The sequence below is a fragment of the Nerophis ophidion genome, linkage group LG01 (genome assembly GCF_033978795.1).
Source record: "Nerophis ophidion isolate RoL-2023_Sa linkage group LG01, RoL_Noph_v1.0, whole genome shotgun sequence".
Classification (NCBI taxonomy): Eukaryota; Metazoa; Chordata; class Actinopteri; order Syngnathiformes; family Syngnathidae; genus Nerophis; species Nerophis ophidion.
In genome coordinates this window covers 37,779,311-37,800,580 of record NC_084611.1, presented here as the reverse complement: position 1 = coordinate 37,800,580, position 21,270 = coordinate 37,779,311, and the positions used below count along the sequence as shown (strand labels likewise).

Sequence of the window (21,270 nt, the reverse complement as noted above, 5' to 3'; positions counted from 1 at the left end):
CTCCTACCGATTGGACGTGCCCTAAACACCTCCCAAGGGAGGTGTTCGGGTGTCATCCTGACCATATGCACGAACCACCTCATCTGGCTCCTCTCCATGTGGAGGAGCAGCGGCTTTACTTTGAGTTCCTCCCGGATGGCAGAGCTTCTCACCCTATCTCTAAGGGAGAGCCCCGCCACCCGGCGGGGGAAACTCATTTCGGTCGCTTGTACCCGTGATCTTATCCTTTCGGTCATGACCCAAAGCTCAGGACCATAGGTGAGGGTGGAAACGTAGATCGACCGGTAAATTGAGAGCTTTGCCTTCCGGCTCAGCTCCTTCTTCACCACAACAGATCGGTACAACGTCCGCATTACTGAAGACGCCGCACCGATCCGCCTGTCGATCTCACGATCCACTCTTCCCTCACTCGTGAACAAGACTCCTAGGTACTTGAACTCCTCCACTTGGGGCCGGGTCTCCTCCCCAACCCGGAGATGGCACTCCACCCTTTTCCGGGCGAGAACCATGGACTCGGACTTGGAGGTGCTGATTCTCATTCTGGTCGCTTCACACTCGGCTGCAAACCGATCCAGTGAGAGCTGAAGATCCCGGTCAGATGAAGCCATCAGGACCACATCATCTGCAAAATGCAGAGACCTAATCCTGCGGTCACCAAACCGGAACCCCTCAACGCCTTGACTGCGCCTCATCATTATTTTTTTTTTAAAGAAACAGCCTGCATGGCAGCTTTGTGATATTACAGTAAACATTGCAACATTTTCTTGTTACATTTCACCCGTTTGCTCATTATTTTGACGTTTTAAAAATTTTTCAATCGTATTTTTATAATGTGCCGTGGGGCCGTTAAAAAATTACATGCGGGCCGCACTTGGGACACCCCTGGTTTAGGCTGCTCGCCGGCTCCTCATCACCACTTCAAGATGGCGGCCCAATTTCTCGCGTCACAGCATCCAATTCTGCGTCTACTTCTAAGATGTCTACGGTGTGGACAACTCTGTTTTGGAGACGGTCCCAAACATGGCGCTTGGAGTCACGTGAATAGTTTTGACCAATCAGAGAGAGTATGGCTAGATAATTACTTTAATAACCAGTCAAAAGCTCATCACGTGACTGAAGAACGCCATGTTTGGAACCACCCTCGAAACTGGGTTTTCCACATTAGGGTGGCCCCGTCTGATATATACTGTGAGCAATATTAATGCCTGCAATTTATTGTGTAACCACTAGATGGCGGTATTACCAACTCACCAACGCAATGTTCGGCTGAATGAAAATAGGCGGTGATTGACAGGGCGTTACTTGGCAACCTAGCAACGGAGGCGTAAAGTAACACAGCGCTGAGATGACACAGCGAAATGTCGACCTTACTTAATGACCTTTAAATAAGTTTGCTAAATCAAGACTTTGTTTATTGAAGTTGGTAAATAGATTTTTAAATATGTACGGACGGGCTCCAAGAGCCACCTTCCTGACAAATAGTGGGACCCCGGACACAGTTGGCCCTGGGTCTTACAACGTCAACACAGCAAGACTTTCTACAACGTCTGGTAGGATTGTTTAAAAATGATAAATATACTTTTAATGCAGGGGTCACCAACGCGGTGCCCGCGAGCACCAGGTAGCCCGTAAGGACCAGATGAGAAGCCCTCTGGCCTGTTCTAAAAAATAGCTCAAATAGCAGCACTTACCAGTGAGCTGCCTCTCTTTTAAAAATTGTGTCTATAGACTAGCAAGCTGGTCTCACTTTGCTCGACATTTTTAATTCTAAGAGAGAAAAAACTCAAATAGAATTTGAAAATACAAGAAAATATATTAAAGACTAGGTCTTTACTTGTTTAAATAAATTCATTTATTTTTTTACTTTGCTTGTTATAACTTTCAGAAAGACAATTTTAGAGAAAAAATACAACCTAAAAATGATTTTAGGATTTTTAAACACATATACCTTTTTACCTTTTAAATTCCTACCTATTCTTTCCTGACAATTTAAATCAATGTTCAAATATTATTTTTTTTATTGTAAAGAGTAATACATAGATATTAATTTAATTCTTCATTTTAGCTTCTGTTTTTTTGACAAAGAATATTTGTGAAATATTTCTTTAAACTTATTATGATTAAATTCCCAAAAATATTCTGGCAAATCTAGAAAATCTGTAGAATCAAATTACAATCTTATTTCAAAGCCTTTTGAATTTCATTTACAATTTTTGCTCTGGAAAATCTAGAAGAAATAATGATTTGTCTTTGTTAGAAATATAGCTTGGTTCAATTTGTTATATATTCTAACAAAGTGCAGATTGGATTTTAACCTATTTAAAACATGTCATCAAAATTCTAAAATTGATCTTAATCAGGAAAAACCACTAATGATGTTGCATAAATTATTTTTTAATTTTTTTTCAAAAAGATTCGAATTAGCTAATTTTTCTCATTTTTTTTTCGATTGAATTTTAAAGAGTCGAAATTGAAGATAAACTATGTTTCAAAATTGAATTTTCATATTTTTCCTGTTTTCTCCTCTTTTAAACCGTTCAATTAAGTGTTTTTTTCATCATTTATTCTCTACACAAAACCTTCCATAAAAGGAAAAAAATAGAAATAGCCATTTTTTCAATATATGTATATATCTATCTATATATATATATATGTATATATATATATATATATATATATATATATATATATATATATATATATATATTAGGGGTGTGGGAAAAAATCGATTCGAATACGAATCGAATCGTTTATGTTGTGCGATTCAGAATCGATTCTCATTTTTAAAAAATCAATTTTTTTTTTTTTTTATCAATCCAACAAACCACTACACAGCAATACCATAACAATGTAATCCAATTCCAAAACCAAACCTGACCCAACAACACTCAGAACTGCAATAAACAGAGCAATTGAGAGGAGGCAAACACGACACAGAACAAACCTAAAGTAATGAAACAAAAATGAATATTATCAACAACAGTATCAATATTAATTATTATTTCAGCATAGCAGTGATTAAAAATCCCTCACTGACATTATCATTAGACATTTATACAAATGAAAAAAAAGAACAATAGTGTCACAGTGGCTTACACTTGCATCACATATCATAAGCTTGACAACACACTGTGTCCAATATTTTCACAAAGATAAAATAAGTCTTATTTTTGGTTCGTTTAATAGTTAAAACAAATTTACAATATGGCAATAAGTTGATAAAATATTGTCCTTTACAATTATAAAAGCTTCTTTTTTAAAAATCTACTACTCTGCTAGCATGTCAGCAGACTGGGGTAGATCCTGCTGAAATCCTATGTATTGAATGAATACAGAATCGTTTTGAATCGGAAAAATATTGTTTTTGAATCAAGAATCGAATCGAAATGAAAAAAATCGATATATTATCGATTTGTGACCCCAAGAATCGATATTGAATCGAAACGTGGGACACCCAAAGATTCATAGCCCTAAAATATATATATATATTTATTTATTAAAGGCAAATGGAGCAAATTGGCTATTTTTGGCAATTTATTTAAGTGTGTGTCAAACTGGTAGCCCTTCGCATTAATCAGTACCCAAGAAGTAGCTCTTGGTTTCAAAAAGGTTGGTGACCTGTTTTAATGAGTACGTTTTTGACCCTTCCATAGCCGGCTATGCTCCTTTCCTGTCCCTGGCTAGCAGACTACCAGTGCTCAGTGAGTCCAGTGGGACAGAACCAGGACCTGGATGCTATGACTCCTCACCTGTGCAGGTAACATGTTTCATTCTACACCAAACCGCTGGCAACATGAACACGAGGGAACATTTGTCTTAAGATGAACGTCCATGGAGGCTGCAGTCTTCAGAACCGCGCCAAGCGTTTTGAGGATCCGGTGTGTGAGGGTCCGGGGCCAGGGGCTTACGATGTGAACGTTGCCAGGATGACTGATGATGGACCATCGGAGAAGCTTGGCAGGAGAATGGTAGGCAGTTAATGGGTTGGTGGAGACAGAAATGATTAGGGATTTTAGATTTACAAGGTAAAATAGGACACACTAAACATTTAATTTATATTGCATTTCATGTTCTGCAAACATAGTTATCTTGTGGTAAAAAAATTAATTTACAATCATATTTGTATGGGAACGCCTCGGGATTCCCCAGGAAGAGCTGGACAAAGGGGCTGGGGTTAGGGGTGGAGATATATACTGTGTGTGTGTATATGTATGTATACATGTGTGTGTGTATATATATATATATATATATATATATATATATATATATATATATATATGTGTGTGTGTGTGTATATGTATGTATACATGTGTGTGTGTATATACATGTGTGTGTATATATGTATGTATGAGTGTATATATGTATGTATACATATATATATGTGTGTGTGTATATGTATTTATATGTGTGTGGATATATGTATGTATACATGTATATATGTGTATATAAGTTTGTATACATGTTTATATATGTGTGTATATGTATACATGTTTATGTGTGTATATATGCATGTATACATGTATATGTATGCACAGTGGGGCAAAAAAGTATTTAGTCAGCCACCAATTGTGCAAGTTCTCCCACTTAAAATGATGACAGAGGTCTGTAATTTTCATCATATGTACACTTCAACTGTGACAGACAGAATGTGGAAAAAAAAAAGTCCAGGAATTCACAATGTAGGAATTTTGAATAATTTATTTGTAAATTATGGTGGAAAATAAGTACTTGGTCAATAACAAAAAATCAACTCAATACTTTGTAATATAACCTTTGTTGGCAATAACAGAGGTCAAACGATTACTTTAGGTCTTTACCAGGTTTGCACACACAGTAGCTGGTAGTTTGGCCCATTCCTCTATGCAAATCTTCTCGAGAGTGTTGATGTTTAGGGGCTATCGCCGAGCAACACAGACTTTCAACTCCCTCCACAGAATTTCTATGGGGTTTGTCTGGAGACTGGCTAGGCCACTCCAGGACTTTCAAATGCTTCTTACGGAGCCACTCCTTCGTTGCCCGGGCGGTGTGTTTGGGATCATTGTCATGCTGGAAGACCCAGCCACGTTTCATCTTAAAGGCTCACACTGATGGAAGGAAGTTTTGGCTCAAAATCCTCACGATACACGGCCCCACTCATTCTTTCCTTAACACGGATCAATCGTCCTGTCCCCTTATCAGGAAAACAGCCCCAAAGCAGGATGTTTCCACCCCCATGCTTCACAGTAGGTATGGTGTTCTTGGGATGCAACTCAGTATTCTTCTTCCTCCAAACACGACAAGTTGAGTTTATACCAAAAATTCTGGTTTCATCTGACCACATGACATTCTACCAATCCTCTGCTGTATCATCCATGTGCTCTCTGGCAAACTTCAGATGGGCCTGGACATGCACTGGCTTAAGCAGGGGGACACGTCTGGCAGTGCAGGATTTGATTCCCTGTCGGCGTAGGGTGTTACTGCTGGTAACCTTTTTTACTTTGGTCCCAGCTCTCTGCAGGTCATTCACCAGGTCCCCCCGTGTGGTTCTGGGATTTTTGCTCACCGTTCTCATGATCATTTTGACTCCATGGGATGAGATCTTGTGTGGAACCCCAGATCGAGGGAGATCATCAGTGGTCTTGTATGTCTTCCATTTTCTGATAATTGCTCCCAAAGTTGATTTTTTCACACCAAGCTGCTTGCCTATTGTAGATTCACTCTTCCCAGTCTGGTGCAGGTCTACAATTCTTTTCCTGGTGTCCTTCGACAGTTCTTTGGTCTCGGCCATATTAGAGTTTGGAGTCTGACTGTTTTAGGCTGTGGACAGGTGTCTTTTATACAGATATTGAGTTCAAACAAGTGCCATTAATACAGGTAACGAGTGGAGGACAGAAGAGCTTCTTAAAGAAGAATTTACAGGTCTGTGAGAGCCAGAGATCTTCCTTGTTTGTAGTGACCAAATATTTATTTTCCACCATAATTTACAAACAAATTATTTAAAATTCCTACAATGTGATTTCCTGGATTTTTCTTTTCACATTCTGTCTCTCACAGTTGAAGTGTACCTATGATGAAAATTACAGACCTCTGTCATCATTTTAAGTGGGAGAACTTGCACAATCTGTGGCTGACTAAATACTTTTTTGCCCCAATGTATACTTGTGTATACATATATGTGTGTGTATATATGTATACATGTGTATATATAATGTATATATGTGTATACATGTGTATATGTGTGTATACACATGTATATATGTATGTATACATATGTATACATGTGTACAGTATATATATATATATATATATGAATGTATACATGTATATATATGTGTATATATATATATGTATATATTTTGTTATATATGTAATTATTTTTGTATATATGTATGTATGTGTATATATATATGTATGTATGTATGTATGTATTTATCTTCGCCAATTTTTTTTTACTTTTAATACTTTTTTTGCAATCTTTAACTACCCTTAAAATTGTGATACAATATAAATATAACATATATTTTATTATTTTAAATACATGTACGAAACGTTTTTTAACTAACTCTAAAAAGTCCCGAAAAATAAAAATATTGTAGCAATAAGAACATGTAATGAAGTGGTCAAGCTTATTTTTAACAGCCCCATTTCAAAATACCAAGAAAAATAGAAAATACTCAATAAATAAAATATAGTTGTGGGGAGGGGCGTAGTCCACGTGTTCCCTGCGGGCGGGGTGTGTGCAGGGGCTGATCATGAAGCAGCTGACAGGTGAGTGGATAATCTCAGCTGGAACGAGTTATCTAATCACCTGTTCCTTCATAAGCAGCGTGGAAGACCTTAAAAGGGGAAGGTGGAAGCGACACGGCGGAGGGAGAGCGGCTGGAAAACCGAATAGACTGGTGAACAAAAAAACTCTAATGATTGCAAATGCTGGGCTGAAAAGCCACAAGAGACTGATTGATTGTGTGAAGAAATTAAAGATTGTCCACGCTGCCTTGAGTGTGGTGCCAATTCCTGTGATCCTAGAAGAACCCAAGTATGAGCATCGATACAGTGGCGCCCAAAAACAAACGGATCACGCAAAGATGTTGGTACCAACCCCGCAGGAGGTGCTGGGCCAAGTCCTGGCTGAAGGGTCTGCGGCGAGCCGGCAGTAGACCCAAGTGCTGCAAGCACTGATGAACCGAGCAGAGGCAGCGCGTGGGTCGTCCTCCATGAAGCGTATGGTGGAGGGGGAGGACCCACAAACATTCTTGGACGTCTTCGAGGCCACTGCAACGTCGTGCAAGTGGCCGGAGGAAGAATGCGACGCGCGGCTGCTGCAGCTCTTGGTGGGGGAGGCGCAGCGGGCGGCGTTTAGTCTCCCGGCGTTGGCCCGCTCACACTACGCCAACCAACGGCACGCCATCCTGGACCGGGTCGGCAGCAGCCCTGAAGATCACTGCCGACAGTTCCGGGCCATGAAGCTGGCCCCAGAGGGCCGGCCCTTCATATTTTTAAATCGGCTGATGGATGCAGCAACCCGGTGGCTCCAACCCAACGGGCAGGACCCAAAGATCCATCCATCCATCCATTTTCTACCGCTTATTCCCTTTCGGGGTCGCGGGGGGCGCTGGCGCCTATCTCAGCTACAATCGGGCGGAAGGCAGGGTACACTCTGGACAAGTCGCCACCTCATCGCAGGGCCAACACAGATAGACAGACAACATTCACACTCACATTCACACACTAGGGCCAATTTAGTGTTGCCAATCAACCTATCCCCAGGTGCATGTCTTTGGAACCAAAGATGCTGGAAGCAATTGTGTTGGAGCAGTTCCTTGATGGCATCCTGGCGAGGACATTCGCATGGGTGCGGTGCCACAGTCCACTGGATGTGAAGGCAGCGGTGAAACTGGCGGAAGAGCACCTGGCGGTGCTCCGGGAGGCAGCCACAGCAACAGCCGAGAAAATCACCCCGGCACTGACTCGCCCCGCTATGGGGTGCGGGGAACAAGACCGCGATCTGGGAGAGACGTACTGCGTCCCGGTAAGGGTCCTTGGGGGTACATACCAGGCGATGGTGGATTTGGGCTGCAGGCAGTCCATGATCCACCAGAACCTGGTTCGTCCCGGGGTGTCGAGGCATGCAACACGGATAAAAATTAGGTGTGTCCATGTGGATGTATACAAATATGCTACTGTGCCAGTGGAAATTCTATATGAAACCCAAAAGCATAAAGTCAAGTCAAGGTTGCCGTAAGCGCACAACTTACGCATCCTATAATTTTGAAGATGAATTGGCCGGGATTCAATCATTTGGTGACACAATGTGTGGGGGTGCGTTCACGGACAGTAGGCGAGGGGATTATCCGCGCCGTTTTCAGCGTCGACGCGGTTTTATCCGGGAGTGCCGAGCGGGAATGGGTGGGGGCTTCGTGGGAGGCCCCCCCGGCCCCCGGTGGCAACCTACGGAAGATTTTACCCTCGAGCAGGCCCGTGATGAAACCTTGCGCGAGGCCTGGGATCAGGTGGATAATATTGACGGTCAGCTGGTGTGCCCGGGGAAAGCGCGGGTATTCCCACATTTTTCCATTATTTGGGATAGATTATACCTAGTGGGCCGTGACACGCAAACTGGGGAGGAATACACCCAGTTGTTGGTGCCAAAATGCAGCCGGGAAATGGTTTTCCAGGCGGAACATCTTAATCCCATGTCTGGCCATTTAGGATATGATAAGACACTTAATCGGGTCATGGTCCGATTCTATTGGCCAGGCCTCCGGGCAGACGTACGCCGATGGTGTGCTGCCTGCCCGGACTGCCAGCTGGTGAACCCAGCGGCCACCCCAAAGGCGCCCTTGCGCCCATTACCACTCATGGAGGTCCCATTCGAAAGAATTAGGATGGACCTCATCAGACCATTTCACCCGAGCACACGGGGATATTGCTTCTTGTTAGTCCTGGGGGATTACGCAACGCGTTATCCCGAAGCAGTGCCCTTGCGCTCCATCTCTGCCAAGAGCGTGGCGCAAGCACTGTTTCAGGTCATCTCCTGAATTGGAATCCCGAAAGAGATTCTGACTGACCAGTGTACTTTCTTTATGTCACGCACAATAAAGGAACTTTACGGGTTATTGGAAATTAAGGCCATCCGCACCAGCGTATATCATCCGCAAATAGATGGGCTGGTGGAGAGATTTAATAAAACGCTGAAAACCATGATCCGTGAATTCATGCACAAGGACAAACAAAATTGGGATAAACGGTTGGACCCCCTATTGTTTGCGATGCGGGAGGTACCTCAGGCCTCCCTTGGTTTTGCACCATTCGAGCTATTGTACGGCCGAAGGCCTCGTGGAGTGTTGGACGTCATTAAAGAAAGCTGAGAGGAAGGTCCGAGCTCCAGCAAAAATGAAATTTAATACGTCTTGGACATGCGGGCAAAACTCCACAAGGTGGGGCACTTGTCACGTGAGAATTTGCGCCGAGCCCGAGAGCGTCAACAGCGCACGTATAATAGGGGGGTCCCAACTACGTAAATTTGCAACTTCCAACCTCAAGCTCCAAATTACTTGCAAAGTGGCAGGGACGGCAAGTGGGGGATGTCGATTATGAGGTCCGGAGTTCGGACCGACGCGGAGACACCCAGATATATCATTTGAACCTGCTTAAGGCATGGAGAGAGGCGGAGCCAGTTGCCATGGTGACAGTAGTGGGGGAGGAGGAGGAGTTGGGGCCGGAGATCCCGCGCTCTGGCCCGACCCCTCAGTTTCCCTGTGACGACCAGCTCACATTGGCACAGAGAGCGGTGGTGGCTGAGTTACAGCGGCGCTACTCTGATGTGTTCTCCTCTTGGCCCGGGTGCACGGATATCATCCGACATCACATCGAGTCCAGCCCAGGGTTACGGTGCAGTCTAGGCCATATCGGCTTCCCGAACACAAGCGCAAAGTGGTTCGAGAGGAATTAAAAACCATGCTTAAGTTGGGGGTAATAGAAGAATCCCACAACGTGTGGTGCAGTCCCATTGTTTTGGTGGGGAAGAAGGATGGAATTGTGCGGTTCTGTGTGGATTACCACAGGGTGAATGAAATTTCACGTTTTGACGCGTACCCAATGCCTCGGGTCGACGAGCTCCTAGATTGGCTGGGCACTGCTCGTTTTTTTTACGACACTGGATTTGACCAAGGGCTACTGGCAGATTCTCTTGTCACCAGAGTCCCAAGAAAAACGGCCTTTTTCACTCCAGAAGATTTGTACCAATTCGTGACACTTCCGTCTGGATTGTTCGGTGCGCCTGCCACGTTCCAGCGTCTCATGGACTGAGTGCTGCGAGCTCACGCGGCATACGCGGCTGGCTACCTGAATGATATCATCATCATCCAGAGTAGCAGCTGGGGACAGCACATGCGGCGGGTGGGGGCGGTCCTAAAGTCTCTGAGGCGGGCGGGGCTCTCCGCCAACCCGGAGAAGTGCGCCGTTGGCCGGAGGGAGGTACAGTACCAGGGGTACCACTTGGGGGGGGAGGGACAGGTGCAGCCCCAATTGGACAAAACGGCGGCCATTGAGGCCTGTCCACCTCCCAAGACAAAAAAAGAGGTGAGGCAGTTTTTGGGAATGGCGGGCTATTACCGCCTGTTCATTCCCCGGTTCGCGGACTGGACCAGCCCACTGACTGACCTCACCCAAAAGGGTGCTCCAGAACTGGTCCAGTCGACGGAGCAGTGCCAGCGGGCATTTGAAAAGGTAAAAACAGCACTCTTTGAGGAGCCGGTACTGCACATGCCGAACTTTAACATCCCTTTCTGTCTGCAGGCGGACGCGTCGGGCCAGGGACTGGGGGCGGTGCTGTCCCAGCTGGTGGGGGGCATCGACCGCCTCATACTTTACATCAGCCGGAAACTCTCGGACCGGGAGGCAAGGTACACCACGGTGGAGAGGGAGTGCCTTGCCATCCGGTGGGTGGTCGGGCCCTCCGCTACTACCTGCTGGAGCGCGCCTTCAGTCTCTGCTTGGACCACAAACCGCTCCAGTGGCTCCACTGCATGAAGGACGCCAATGCGCAGATCACCCAGTGGTACCTTGCATTACAACCCTACAACTTCCAGGTGGTCCGCAGGCCGGGTGCGCAGATGGCCGTGGCCGACTTCCTCTCTCGCCCAGCGGTGGGGGGAGGAGTGAGCGCGGCCAGACGGGTGTCCAGCCTGAGTCTGGTGGTGGAGGCATGTGGGGAGGGGCGTGGTCCACGCGTTCCCTGCGGGCGCGGTGTGTGCAGGGGCCGGCCATGAAGCAGCTGAGAGGTGAGTGGATAATCTCAGCTGGAACGTGTTATCTAATCACCTGTTCCTTTATTAGCAGCGTGGGAGAACTTGACAGGGGAAGGCGGAAGCGACACGGCGGAGGGAGAGCGGCTGGAAAGCTGAATAGACTGGTGAACAAAAAGACTCTAATAATTGCAAATGCTGGGCTGAAAAGCCACGAGAGACTGATTGATTGTGTGAAGAAATTAAAGATTGTAAAAGCTGCCTTGAGTGTGGTTCCAATTCCTGTGATCCTAGAAGAACCCAAGTACGAGCATCGCTACAATAGTATATATTATATTATTTGGGTAATTCGCCTCTTGTATCTGTCCTGTTTTTTGTTTTTGGAAAGTATCAGTGTTCCTCAGCATGCATGACAATCACTTTTTGAAAAATAATAAAATGTATTAATAAATAAATGTGCGATTATATTTGTTAAAAAAAATGTTTTCATTTAAAAAATTAAATATTAAAAGTAAACAAATGTGCTAATTATCCATCCATCCATTGTCTACCGCTTATTCCCTTTGGGTTTGCGGGGGGCACTGGAGCCTATCTCAGCTACAATCGGGCGGACGGCGGGGTACACGCTGGACAAGTCGCTACCTCATCGCATGGCCAACACAGATAGCCGGACAACATTCACACTCACATTAACACACTAGGGCCAATTTAGTGTTGCCAATTAACCTATCCCCAGATGAATGTCTTTGGAAGTGGGAGGAAGCCAGACTAACCGCAGGGAACCCACGCAGTCACGGGGAGGACATGCAAACTCAGAACCTTCGTATTGTGAGGCAATACTTTGTTAATGCCCCTTCGGCAGCAATCACAGCTCCAAGGCTGTAATATTGAAAAAGACCCGAGGCTGCATTTGCTGCCAAAGGTGCATCAACAAAGCATTGAGAAAATGTGTTGAATACTTATGTACTTTTTTTTTTTAATACAATTGCAAACATTTTGAAAGAAAAAAATTATAATAATTTCACATTGTCATCATGGGTATTGTGTGTAGAATTTTGAGGACAAAAAGGAATGTATTCAATTTTGGAATAAAGCTGCAAAATGACAAAAGGTGGGAAAAGTGAATACTCTGAATACTTCCCGGATGCACTGTGTATGTACATTGGCTGATGTGGAAAATTAGATATTTTAAATGAAATGTTTTCATTTAAATAGTGCATTAATGTAGTGTCCAAAGAACAATCCACACTCTAATGAGGGTTAATGATTTGCTTAACTTGTTGCAAGTGACATTAACCATGGAGAAGAATTGTCGACTTTATTATTATTATTCTTAATCGTTTTAATCCTAAATCATTCATCTTCCCCTCTCTGTACCTTGCTGGGTTTATTTTATGTGGCGAGTGCACTGCAGGAGATGTTAGGTCTGAGTTAACATGAAAAACTCTCAGCTTTTAGCTCATCAGGGATGAAACACGAGATGATTTGAGTAAAAAAATAAATAATTGGAGCTTTGACTAAAAGCCTTCATGTGAGCTGCAAGCAATCCTTGTGGAGATGTGCTGCTAATAGGAACACACATACACACGCACACACACAAGTGTACACACACGTGTTGTCCTGAAGAGTCGTGGAATAGTCGCTGTAGTGCTCAACAATATATTCCATTATTGGAGTTCATAAATAACTTATTGTGTTGTTTTCTTCCAACGTGAAGGCGCATCAAGCTAAAAGTCTCCAGAGGCTCGTTGGCCAGTCAGACGTTCCTTCCATTCCATCGCCGGGTCAATCCTGCGGCTATGAGGAGGACGCCCAGGGTCAGTTACGCAAGCAGGGGCCTCCAATTAGGGACAGCAGCCTGGGCCCGGCCTACTACGACCCCCTGACTGTACGTATACTACTACACTACACTACACTACACTACACTACTACTGTACAGTACAACTATAATAGTGGCTCACTCCTAGCCTGGTAGCAGCCATTGTGTCTTAGCCAAGATGTAACCAGTGGGTCTATAACTTCGTTGGGTAACGCTACCCCCCTTCTTGGTATTTGTTCTGTTGTGTTTATGTTGTGTTACGGTGCGGATGTTCTCCCGAAATGTGTTTGTCATTCTTGTTTGGTGTGGGTTCACAGTGTGGCGCATAATTGTACAGTGTTAAAGTTGTTTACACGGCCACCCTCAGTGTGACCTGTATGGCTGTTGACCAAGTATGCCTTGCATTCACTCGCGTGTGTTTGCAGAAGCCTCATACAACATGTGGCTGGGCTGGCACGCTGTTTGTATGACAAAAAGGCGGACGCGATGACATGTTGTAGCGCAGTGGTTCTCAAATGGGGGTATGTGTACCCCTGAGGGTACTTGAAGGTATGCCAAGGGGTACTTGAGATTTTTCAAAAATATTCTAAAAATAGCAACAATTCTAAAATCCTTTATAAATATATTTATTGAATAATACTTCAACAAAATATGAATGTAAGTTCATAAACTGTGAAAAGAAATGCAACAATGCAATATTCAGTGTTGACAACTAGATTTTTAGTGGACATGTTCCATAAATATTGATGTTAATGATTTCTTTTTTTGTGAAGAAATGTTTAGAATTAAGTTCATGAATCCAGATAGATCTCTATTACAATCCTCAAAGAGGGAACTTTAAGTTGACGATTACTTCTATGTGTAGAAATCTTTATTTATAATTGAATCACTAGTTATTTTTATATCTTTTTTTTCCAAATAGTTCAAGAAAGACCACTTCAAATTAGCAATATTTTGCACTGTTATACAATTTAATAAATCAGAAACTGATGACATAGTGCTGTATTTTACTTCTTTATCTCTTTTTTTCAACCAAAAATGCTTTGCTCTGATTAGGGGGTACTTGAATTAAAAAAATGTTCACGGGAATACATCACTAATAAAAGGTTGAGAACCACTGTTGTAGCGGATGTCAAAGGCAGTGCTATCACGGCACGCCTTCAATATCGTTGGCCGGGTGAAAATCGGGACCAATTTGGGAGAATGGCTGCCCCGGGAGATTGTTGGGAGGTGCACTGAAATTCGGGAGTCTCCCGGAAAAATCTGAAGGGTTGGCAAGTATGTTGCTGGGGCGGGAAAGCCATTCAAAGAAGGTGAATTCATTAAAAAGTGCATGTTAGATTTTTAAGAAATCTTCTTTTGCGGCCCAGCCTCACCCAGTTTCTGCATCCAGTGGCCCCCAGGTAAATTGAGTTTGAGACCCCTGACTTAAAAGAATTTATAGAATTAATAATGAAATCCAAATTCAAATTCATAGCCGCAGTTTGAGAATCCCTGCATTATATTCAAGTTTTTATGCAATTAATAACAAACAGGGAGGAAAAAACATAAAAAATAAAAACAAGTTATACAAAAGACGTTTACCGTATTTTTCGGACTATAAGTCGCAGTTTTTTTCATAGTTTGGCCGGGGGTGCGACTTATACTCAAGAGCGACTCATGTGTGAAATTATTAACACATTACCGTAAAATATCAAATAATATTATTTAGCTCATTCACGTAAGAGACTAGACTTATAAGATTTCATCGGATTTAGCGATTAGGAGTGACAGACTGTTTGGTAAACGTATAGCATGTTCTATATGTTATAGTTATTTGAATGACTCTTACCATAATATGTTACGTTAACATACCAGGCACCTTCTCCGTTGGTTATTTATGTGTCATATAACGTACACTTATTCAGCCTGTTGTTCACTATTCTTTATTTGTTTTAAATTGCCTTTCAAATGTCTATTCTTGATGTTGGATTTTATCAAATAAATTTCCCCCCAAAATGCGACTTATACTCCAGTGCGACATATATATGTTTTTTGCCTTCTTTATTCTGCATTTTCGGCGGGTGTGGCTTATACTCCGGAGCGACTTATACTCCGAAAAATACGGTACTGTGAGGTCGGCCCTCACCATGAATTGATTAACGTGGACCCCGATTTAAACAAGTTGAAAACTTATTTGGGTGTTACCATTTAGTGGTCAATTGCACGGAATATGTACTGTAATAAAAGTCTCAATCAAACAAAAAAAAAAACAAGCTCCAAGTTGTTCCCAGTTTCCTCAATTGCCGCACAAAACACCTCCTTCAACGCCAAAATGTAAGCATAAGTGGAAAAAAATATACTTTTTGGCAGTGTTTGCTCGCAGGAATGCACATTTTGATGCATGTGTAATTGATTTACACACCCTCAAGTGATCTGCAGCCAACTTTGATTTGCTTTCTGCCCGGTCCCTGTGCCAGTGCGCCACTTTTTGTCATACAATAGAAAAGACTCAGTCGTTATTTGTGCCGCCATGAGGACATTTTGGAACCACGTTACATCACTTCCTGCTAGAAAGCATGACTATTACCTTCCCGCGAAGGCCGTTGTTCACTTTTTGGGACAGTTTTACGCGGCTTACTTTTCAAACATAAGTGCCCTTTGACCTGGTACACACTCCAACATCTTGTAGAATGTTCTGCCATATTAGCGGCGTCTGTACAAAGGGAGGGAACAACTCCGTCTTTCATCGTGCCCCCTGCCCCCGTATTTATGTGAACTCTCCAAGTAGCCCTAATTTGTGTGTGTGTGTGTCCATTAGCGTTGGACACATCTAATGCACCAGTGAAGCAGCACTCCACCATATTGAGTTATCCTCAAATCCATTTCCATGGCTAATGAGCACAGCTCCACTTTAGCAGAAGTCACAATGCGCCGACACTCATCCATTTTACATGCAGGCAACAAGGGGAGCCATTAGTACTTGTTATTCCTTCTTGTACGATGGACGAGTTCTAGTAAGAACAAACAAAATACACACACACACACACACACACACACACACACACACACACACACACACACACACACACACACACACACACACACACACACACACACACACACACACACACACACACACACACACACACACACACACACACACACACACACACACACACACACACACACAATATTGTATGCTGCTGGCTCTCAGTGATGTCATGTCTGTTGGGAGTCAACCGCCTGAGTGTCAGTGGTCAGGTTGTATCAACATAGGACTGAAAAACTATTTACGATCAGGTAGGGGAGGGCGTGGCGCTGTTGGGAGATTGGCCGTGCCAGCAACCTGAGGGTTCCTGCTTCGATCCCCACCTTCTACCAACTTTGTTGTGTCCTTGAGCAATCACTGGGGGACCCCGGGAGGGGTCCCCCAACACCTTTACATAAATGGGGGAGGGGGAGAATCAGAGCTGATAAATGACTGTCTGTCTTTCACCAGTTTCCCAAGGTGGCAGCCTGTGCAGAACATATGAGCTGAATCAAAATGTAATATATGTAATATTTGTAGAAGGATGTAGAAGTTATCAGGACCCTACAACAATGGGCTTCCAACATCCCCACCAGACACATAGGAAAAGGAAAAGAACAGAACCACATAAAAAAAACACTCAAAATCTGTGGTAGTCCCACCAGTCATTTACAGAATTGCTCATCAAGTTGATATCTGTTCAAGATAATGATTTATTTTATGTAACATTTTTTTCAAACTGAGATACATCAGAAATGTATTTGATTTGTTTTATTTTAGAATTTGTATATTGTTTTTGCCTGTTTTGCTCTTTCCCTCTATTTTCTCTTTCCCTGTCTCTCCCGGTCTCAACTCATAGATAACCAGACTGACTGTCGCTGTTTGCCCATACTGTAATGTGATGTTATGTCAAAGATATGATATTATATATCTGATTTTAAAATACCAGTTATGGATGTAAATATTCCACATATTTGCTTCAGCTTATAAACAATACAATTGTGGTTACATAAAAACATAGGACACATTGTGATCCATTTTGTAAATGGAAAATATATTAGTGTAAACAATATAATAGTGTGTTTTTATATATATATATATATATATATATATATATATATATATATATGTGTGTGTGTGTGTAATAAAAGAAAGGTGCATTCAGATGTTTTTTTTAAATTGGATATTCTGTCAAGTAATACAATTTTTCAATATTAAAAATTTATAATATATATATATATATGTATATATATATATATATATATATGTGTGTGTGTGTGTGTGCGCGTGTGTGTGTCAAGAAATAATTAATAATGTTTTATGTTAAATAATTGTCATATTTTTAAATATATATAATAATAAACGATAATTGGGTTGTATTTGTATAGCGCTTTTCTACCTTCAAGGTACTCAAAGCGCTTTGACACTACTTCCACATTTACCCATTCACACACACATTCACACACCGATGGAGGGAGCTGCCATGCAAGGCGCTGACCACCACCCATCAGGAGCAAGGGTGAAGTGTCTTGCTCAGGACACAACGGACGTGACGAGGTTGGTACTAGGTGGGGATTGAACCAGGGATCCTCGGGTTGTACACGGCCACTCTCTCACTGCGCCACGCCGTCCCATGTATATATATATATACTATATGGTAATATTCGATTCTCAGATGTGCTCAGAGAACGCACCCAAGGGGCACTGCTATGCTAATGACCAATGTGGCCATAATGGCTATGTGACTGCACCCGTTTACATAAGAAAAGGAGGGCCTTCCAGCCGTTCGGCTGACTTGTGGATTTTATAGGTGAAACATCCGCACCGTAACACAACAAACAACAAAATAAATAGCCAGAATAGCCATTGCAGCACTAACTCTTTTGGGACGCTACAATATACACCTCCCGCCCTGCCCACCTCAACCTCCTCATGCTCCCTCAGGAAAGTTTAGATCCATGAAGGAAATAAGAAAGTGAATGAATGTTAATAACTGAATACTTTTACATGTGCATAAACATTTTTTGTCTTTTTTATTATTTTTTTGAATTAACATTTTTTGACAACCTTTTTCCAAAATACAATATAGAATGTGAGATATAACAGGATAATGCATACATTTATCATTTGTTTTCAAAACGCTTACAAACAAGTGGGACCCCAAAAATGTACTGTGGGACCCCATTTTTGATGGGGTCCCTGGCAAAATTCCTAGCGTCAACACTGATGGGAGTATTGGTGCGTGCAAAACAGCAGCAGGCGGCTGTGGCCTGCGGGCCGGTTCTAAAACTAATCGCATATCATCCTGGGGGCCATAGATCATTAAATGGTGGGCTGGATCTTGTCCGCGGGCCTTGACTTTGACACACAGGGTGTAGAGGAAACCCTGCAGTACATCCCGCCCTATTACGGCTTCTCGTACACAATGACGTAATTCGGTACGTACGTGACACATGCACGCGCGTTACCTTTGTATGTTGTTGGCTGATAATAGCAATTTGTATTTAATAGCAATTTGTATTCCATCATAACAACAACATGACTGCAAATTTTTGTTGCTTCTCTTGAAATGCTTTTGTACGTGTGCACGCGCTCCGTCCGCGTACATGTTAATGAGACCGAGTCAGTGACTGCCGTAAACACCAACCCTTTTATTCGGGCCGGTAAAACATTTTCATAACATAAACTTTGTAATTGTGAAAAAATATAGTAACATAAGCGGTTCTTGTTATTTTTTTTTGCTTAGAAAAATGTTGCTGTGAGGAAGTTGCACACAGCACCTTTAAGGTTTGAATAATAAATAAGCCATGTTGTCTAGTATAATATACACATAACCACGAGCTATGTTGTGTTTTGGCTTTTTAAAAGCCCTTTGTAGACATAAAAATGCAATTTGTGTCTTCGGACCGCACGGCAGCTGTGACCGCATCTTCATGCTGGTTTTGTCTCCGTGCCGTATTAAATAAGCTGCTTCTCTTTTTTTTATCTATAACTATCTCAACATCTTTGTTTCCCCCTTCCCCTTCGTTGGATCACAGGGGATTGAACCCGCGATCTCTCCCAGGACTTGCGGTTGAAACACGGAGATAGGTACCCTGTGGAGTTTGTGCTTTGAGTCAGACTTGCTTCTTCTTCCTATCAGGATGTGTCAGAGGGAACGAGGCCGGACAGCTGGGTCAAGGAAGAACTTCTCATAGAAGTTTAGACGCTTTGATTTCAAAGTTTACGTCTTTTTTTTATTTTTATAAACGCACCGCTGGAGCTCTCACGTTAAGGTCAGGAACATGAACATTATTAGGCAGCACAGACCCCACGGAGTGAATTTGAGTGTTAATGTTGTTTGTCTATCTGTGTTGGCTGTGCAATGAGGTAGTGACTTGTCCAGGGTGTACACCGCCTTCTGCCCGAATGCAGCTGAGAAAGGCTTCCGTGACCCCATAAGGGACAAGCGGTAGAAAATGGATGGATGGAGACCCCACGGACCAGTCTTAATACTTACACGCATGGACCGTTTCACTGAGGTCAAAGGTCACAACGAGGGATGTGCGATATCAAACTGCCGATATTATCGAACGATAATTGCTTTAAAATGTAATATCGGAAAGTATCGGGATCGATTTAAAAAAATATCGGTATCGGCTTCAAAAAGTAAAATTTATGACTTTTTAAAACGCTGCTGTGTACATGACAAATAAATGACACGATTAGATAAAGAAATAATACAATAATAAATAAACATATTCTTATTTACTAGTTTTACTAGCCTTGACCTATAATGAATGACCTATTCAATTAAAAAAACAAAAACATTTTAATCATTATTATTAAACAATTTAAATTACATGTTTATATTTTGTGAATTTAATACCTTTTAAAAATGTTAAAATATGCAGTATGATTAAAAAATTAAAATAAATTTTTAGAGGTGTCCGATAATATCAGGCTGCCGATATTATCGGTCGATAAATGCTTTAAATTGTAATTTCAGAAATGATCAGTTTCTGCTTCAAAAAGTAAAATTAATGACTTTTCCAAACGCTGCTGTGTACACAGATGTAGGGAGAAGTACAGAGCGCCAATGAACCTTAAAGTTACGGCCCAGTCGCAAAATATCTACGGCTTTTCACACACACACAAGTGTATGCCATGCATACTTGGTCAACAGCCATACAGGTCACACTGAGGGTGGCCGTATAAACAACGTTAACACTGTTACGAATATGCGCCAAACTGTGAACCCACACCAAACAAGAATGACAAACACATTTCGGGAGAACATCCGCACCGTAATACAACATAAACACAACAGAGCAAATACCCAGAACCCCTTGCAGCACTAACTCTTCCAGGACGCTACAATATTCACCCCCTCGCTAGCCCCCCATCTCCAACCCCGCCCACCTCAACCTCCTCATGCTCTCTCAGAAAGAGCATGTCCCAAATTCCAGCATGCTGTTTTGAGGCATATTAAAAAAAAATAATGCACTTTGTGACTTTAATAATAAATATGGCAGTTCCATGTTGGGATTTTTTCCATAACTTGAGTTGATTTGTTTTGGAAAACCTTGTTACATTGTTTAATGCATCCAGCGGGGCATCACAAAAAATTAGGCATAATAATATATCGGTTGATATCCATATCGGTTGATATCAAAATCGGTAATTAAGAGTTGGACAATATCGGAATATCGGATATCGGCAAAAAAGCCATTATCGGACATCTCTAGTCACAATATGCTGCCACTTTGTTTTTACTTTTGTCAAACGTATCAACCTTTCTTCCTGCTTTCCAAGTAATGACTATGTACAGGGTCTCCCACAGATTGGCAATTTATATGTAACAATGACACCGTCGTAACATTTGCATATTGACTATGATACATGTATTTTTTTTTACAAAGACTAAAATGTTATTAGTGTCAACATATCTTTTTATTGTTAGATTATATTGTTTTGCTGTATTTTAAATTTTTGCTGCTTATTTTATTACTACTGTATAACACAGGTAATACTTTATACACTACTAGTTTATTGACATATTATTCTGCGGTCTCTGAATGTTGGAGTTTAGTTTGGCAACTACGTAAACAGTCTTTTATATTACTGATGAAACTTTGTGTAACTTGATTATTGATAGTCTCCACAATGAATTTAATACAAAACTATGCACACAAAGGAAAGCCTTAATTGATCAACAACACCCAGAAACGCTGCCG

At 42.3% G+C, this 21,270-nt stretch overlaps 1 protein-coding gene across 1 annotated transcript in view; it reads left to right on the top strand.

Annotated features, from left to right (window-relative positions):
- Window positions 1–1,312: 1,312 nt before the first annotated feature.
- stpg2 (sperm-tail PG-rich repeat containing 2) overlaps window positions 1,313–21,270 on the top strand; it is an 86,758-nt gene continuing 66,800 nt past the window's right edge. Inside the window, exons 1-4 of the mRNA XM_061909103.1 lie at window positions 1,313–1,550; window positions 3,654–3,757; window positions 3,822–3,968; window positions 12,943–13,113. Coding sequence (XP_061765087.1) covers window positions 1,442–1,550; window positions 3,654–3,757; window positions 3,822–3,968; window positions 12,943–13,113 — 531 coding nt within the window. The 5' untranslated portion in view covers window positions 1,313–1,441. The remainder of the gene's footprint in view (window positions 1,551–3,653; window positions 3,758–3,821; window positions 3,969–12,942; window positions 13,114–21,270) is intronic.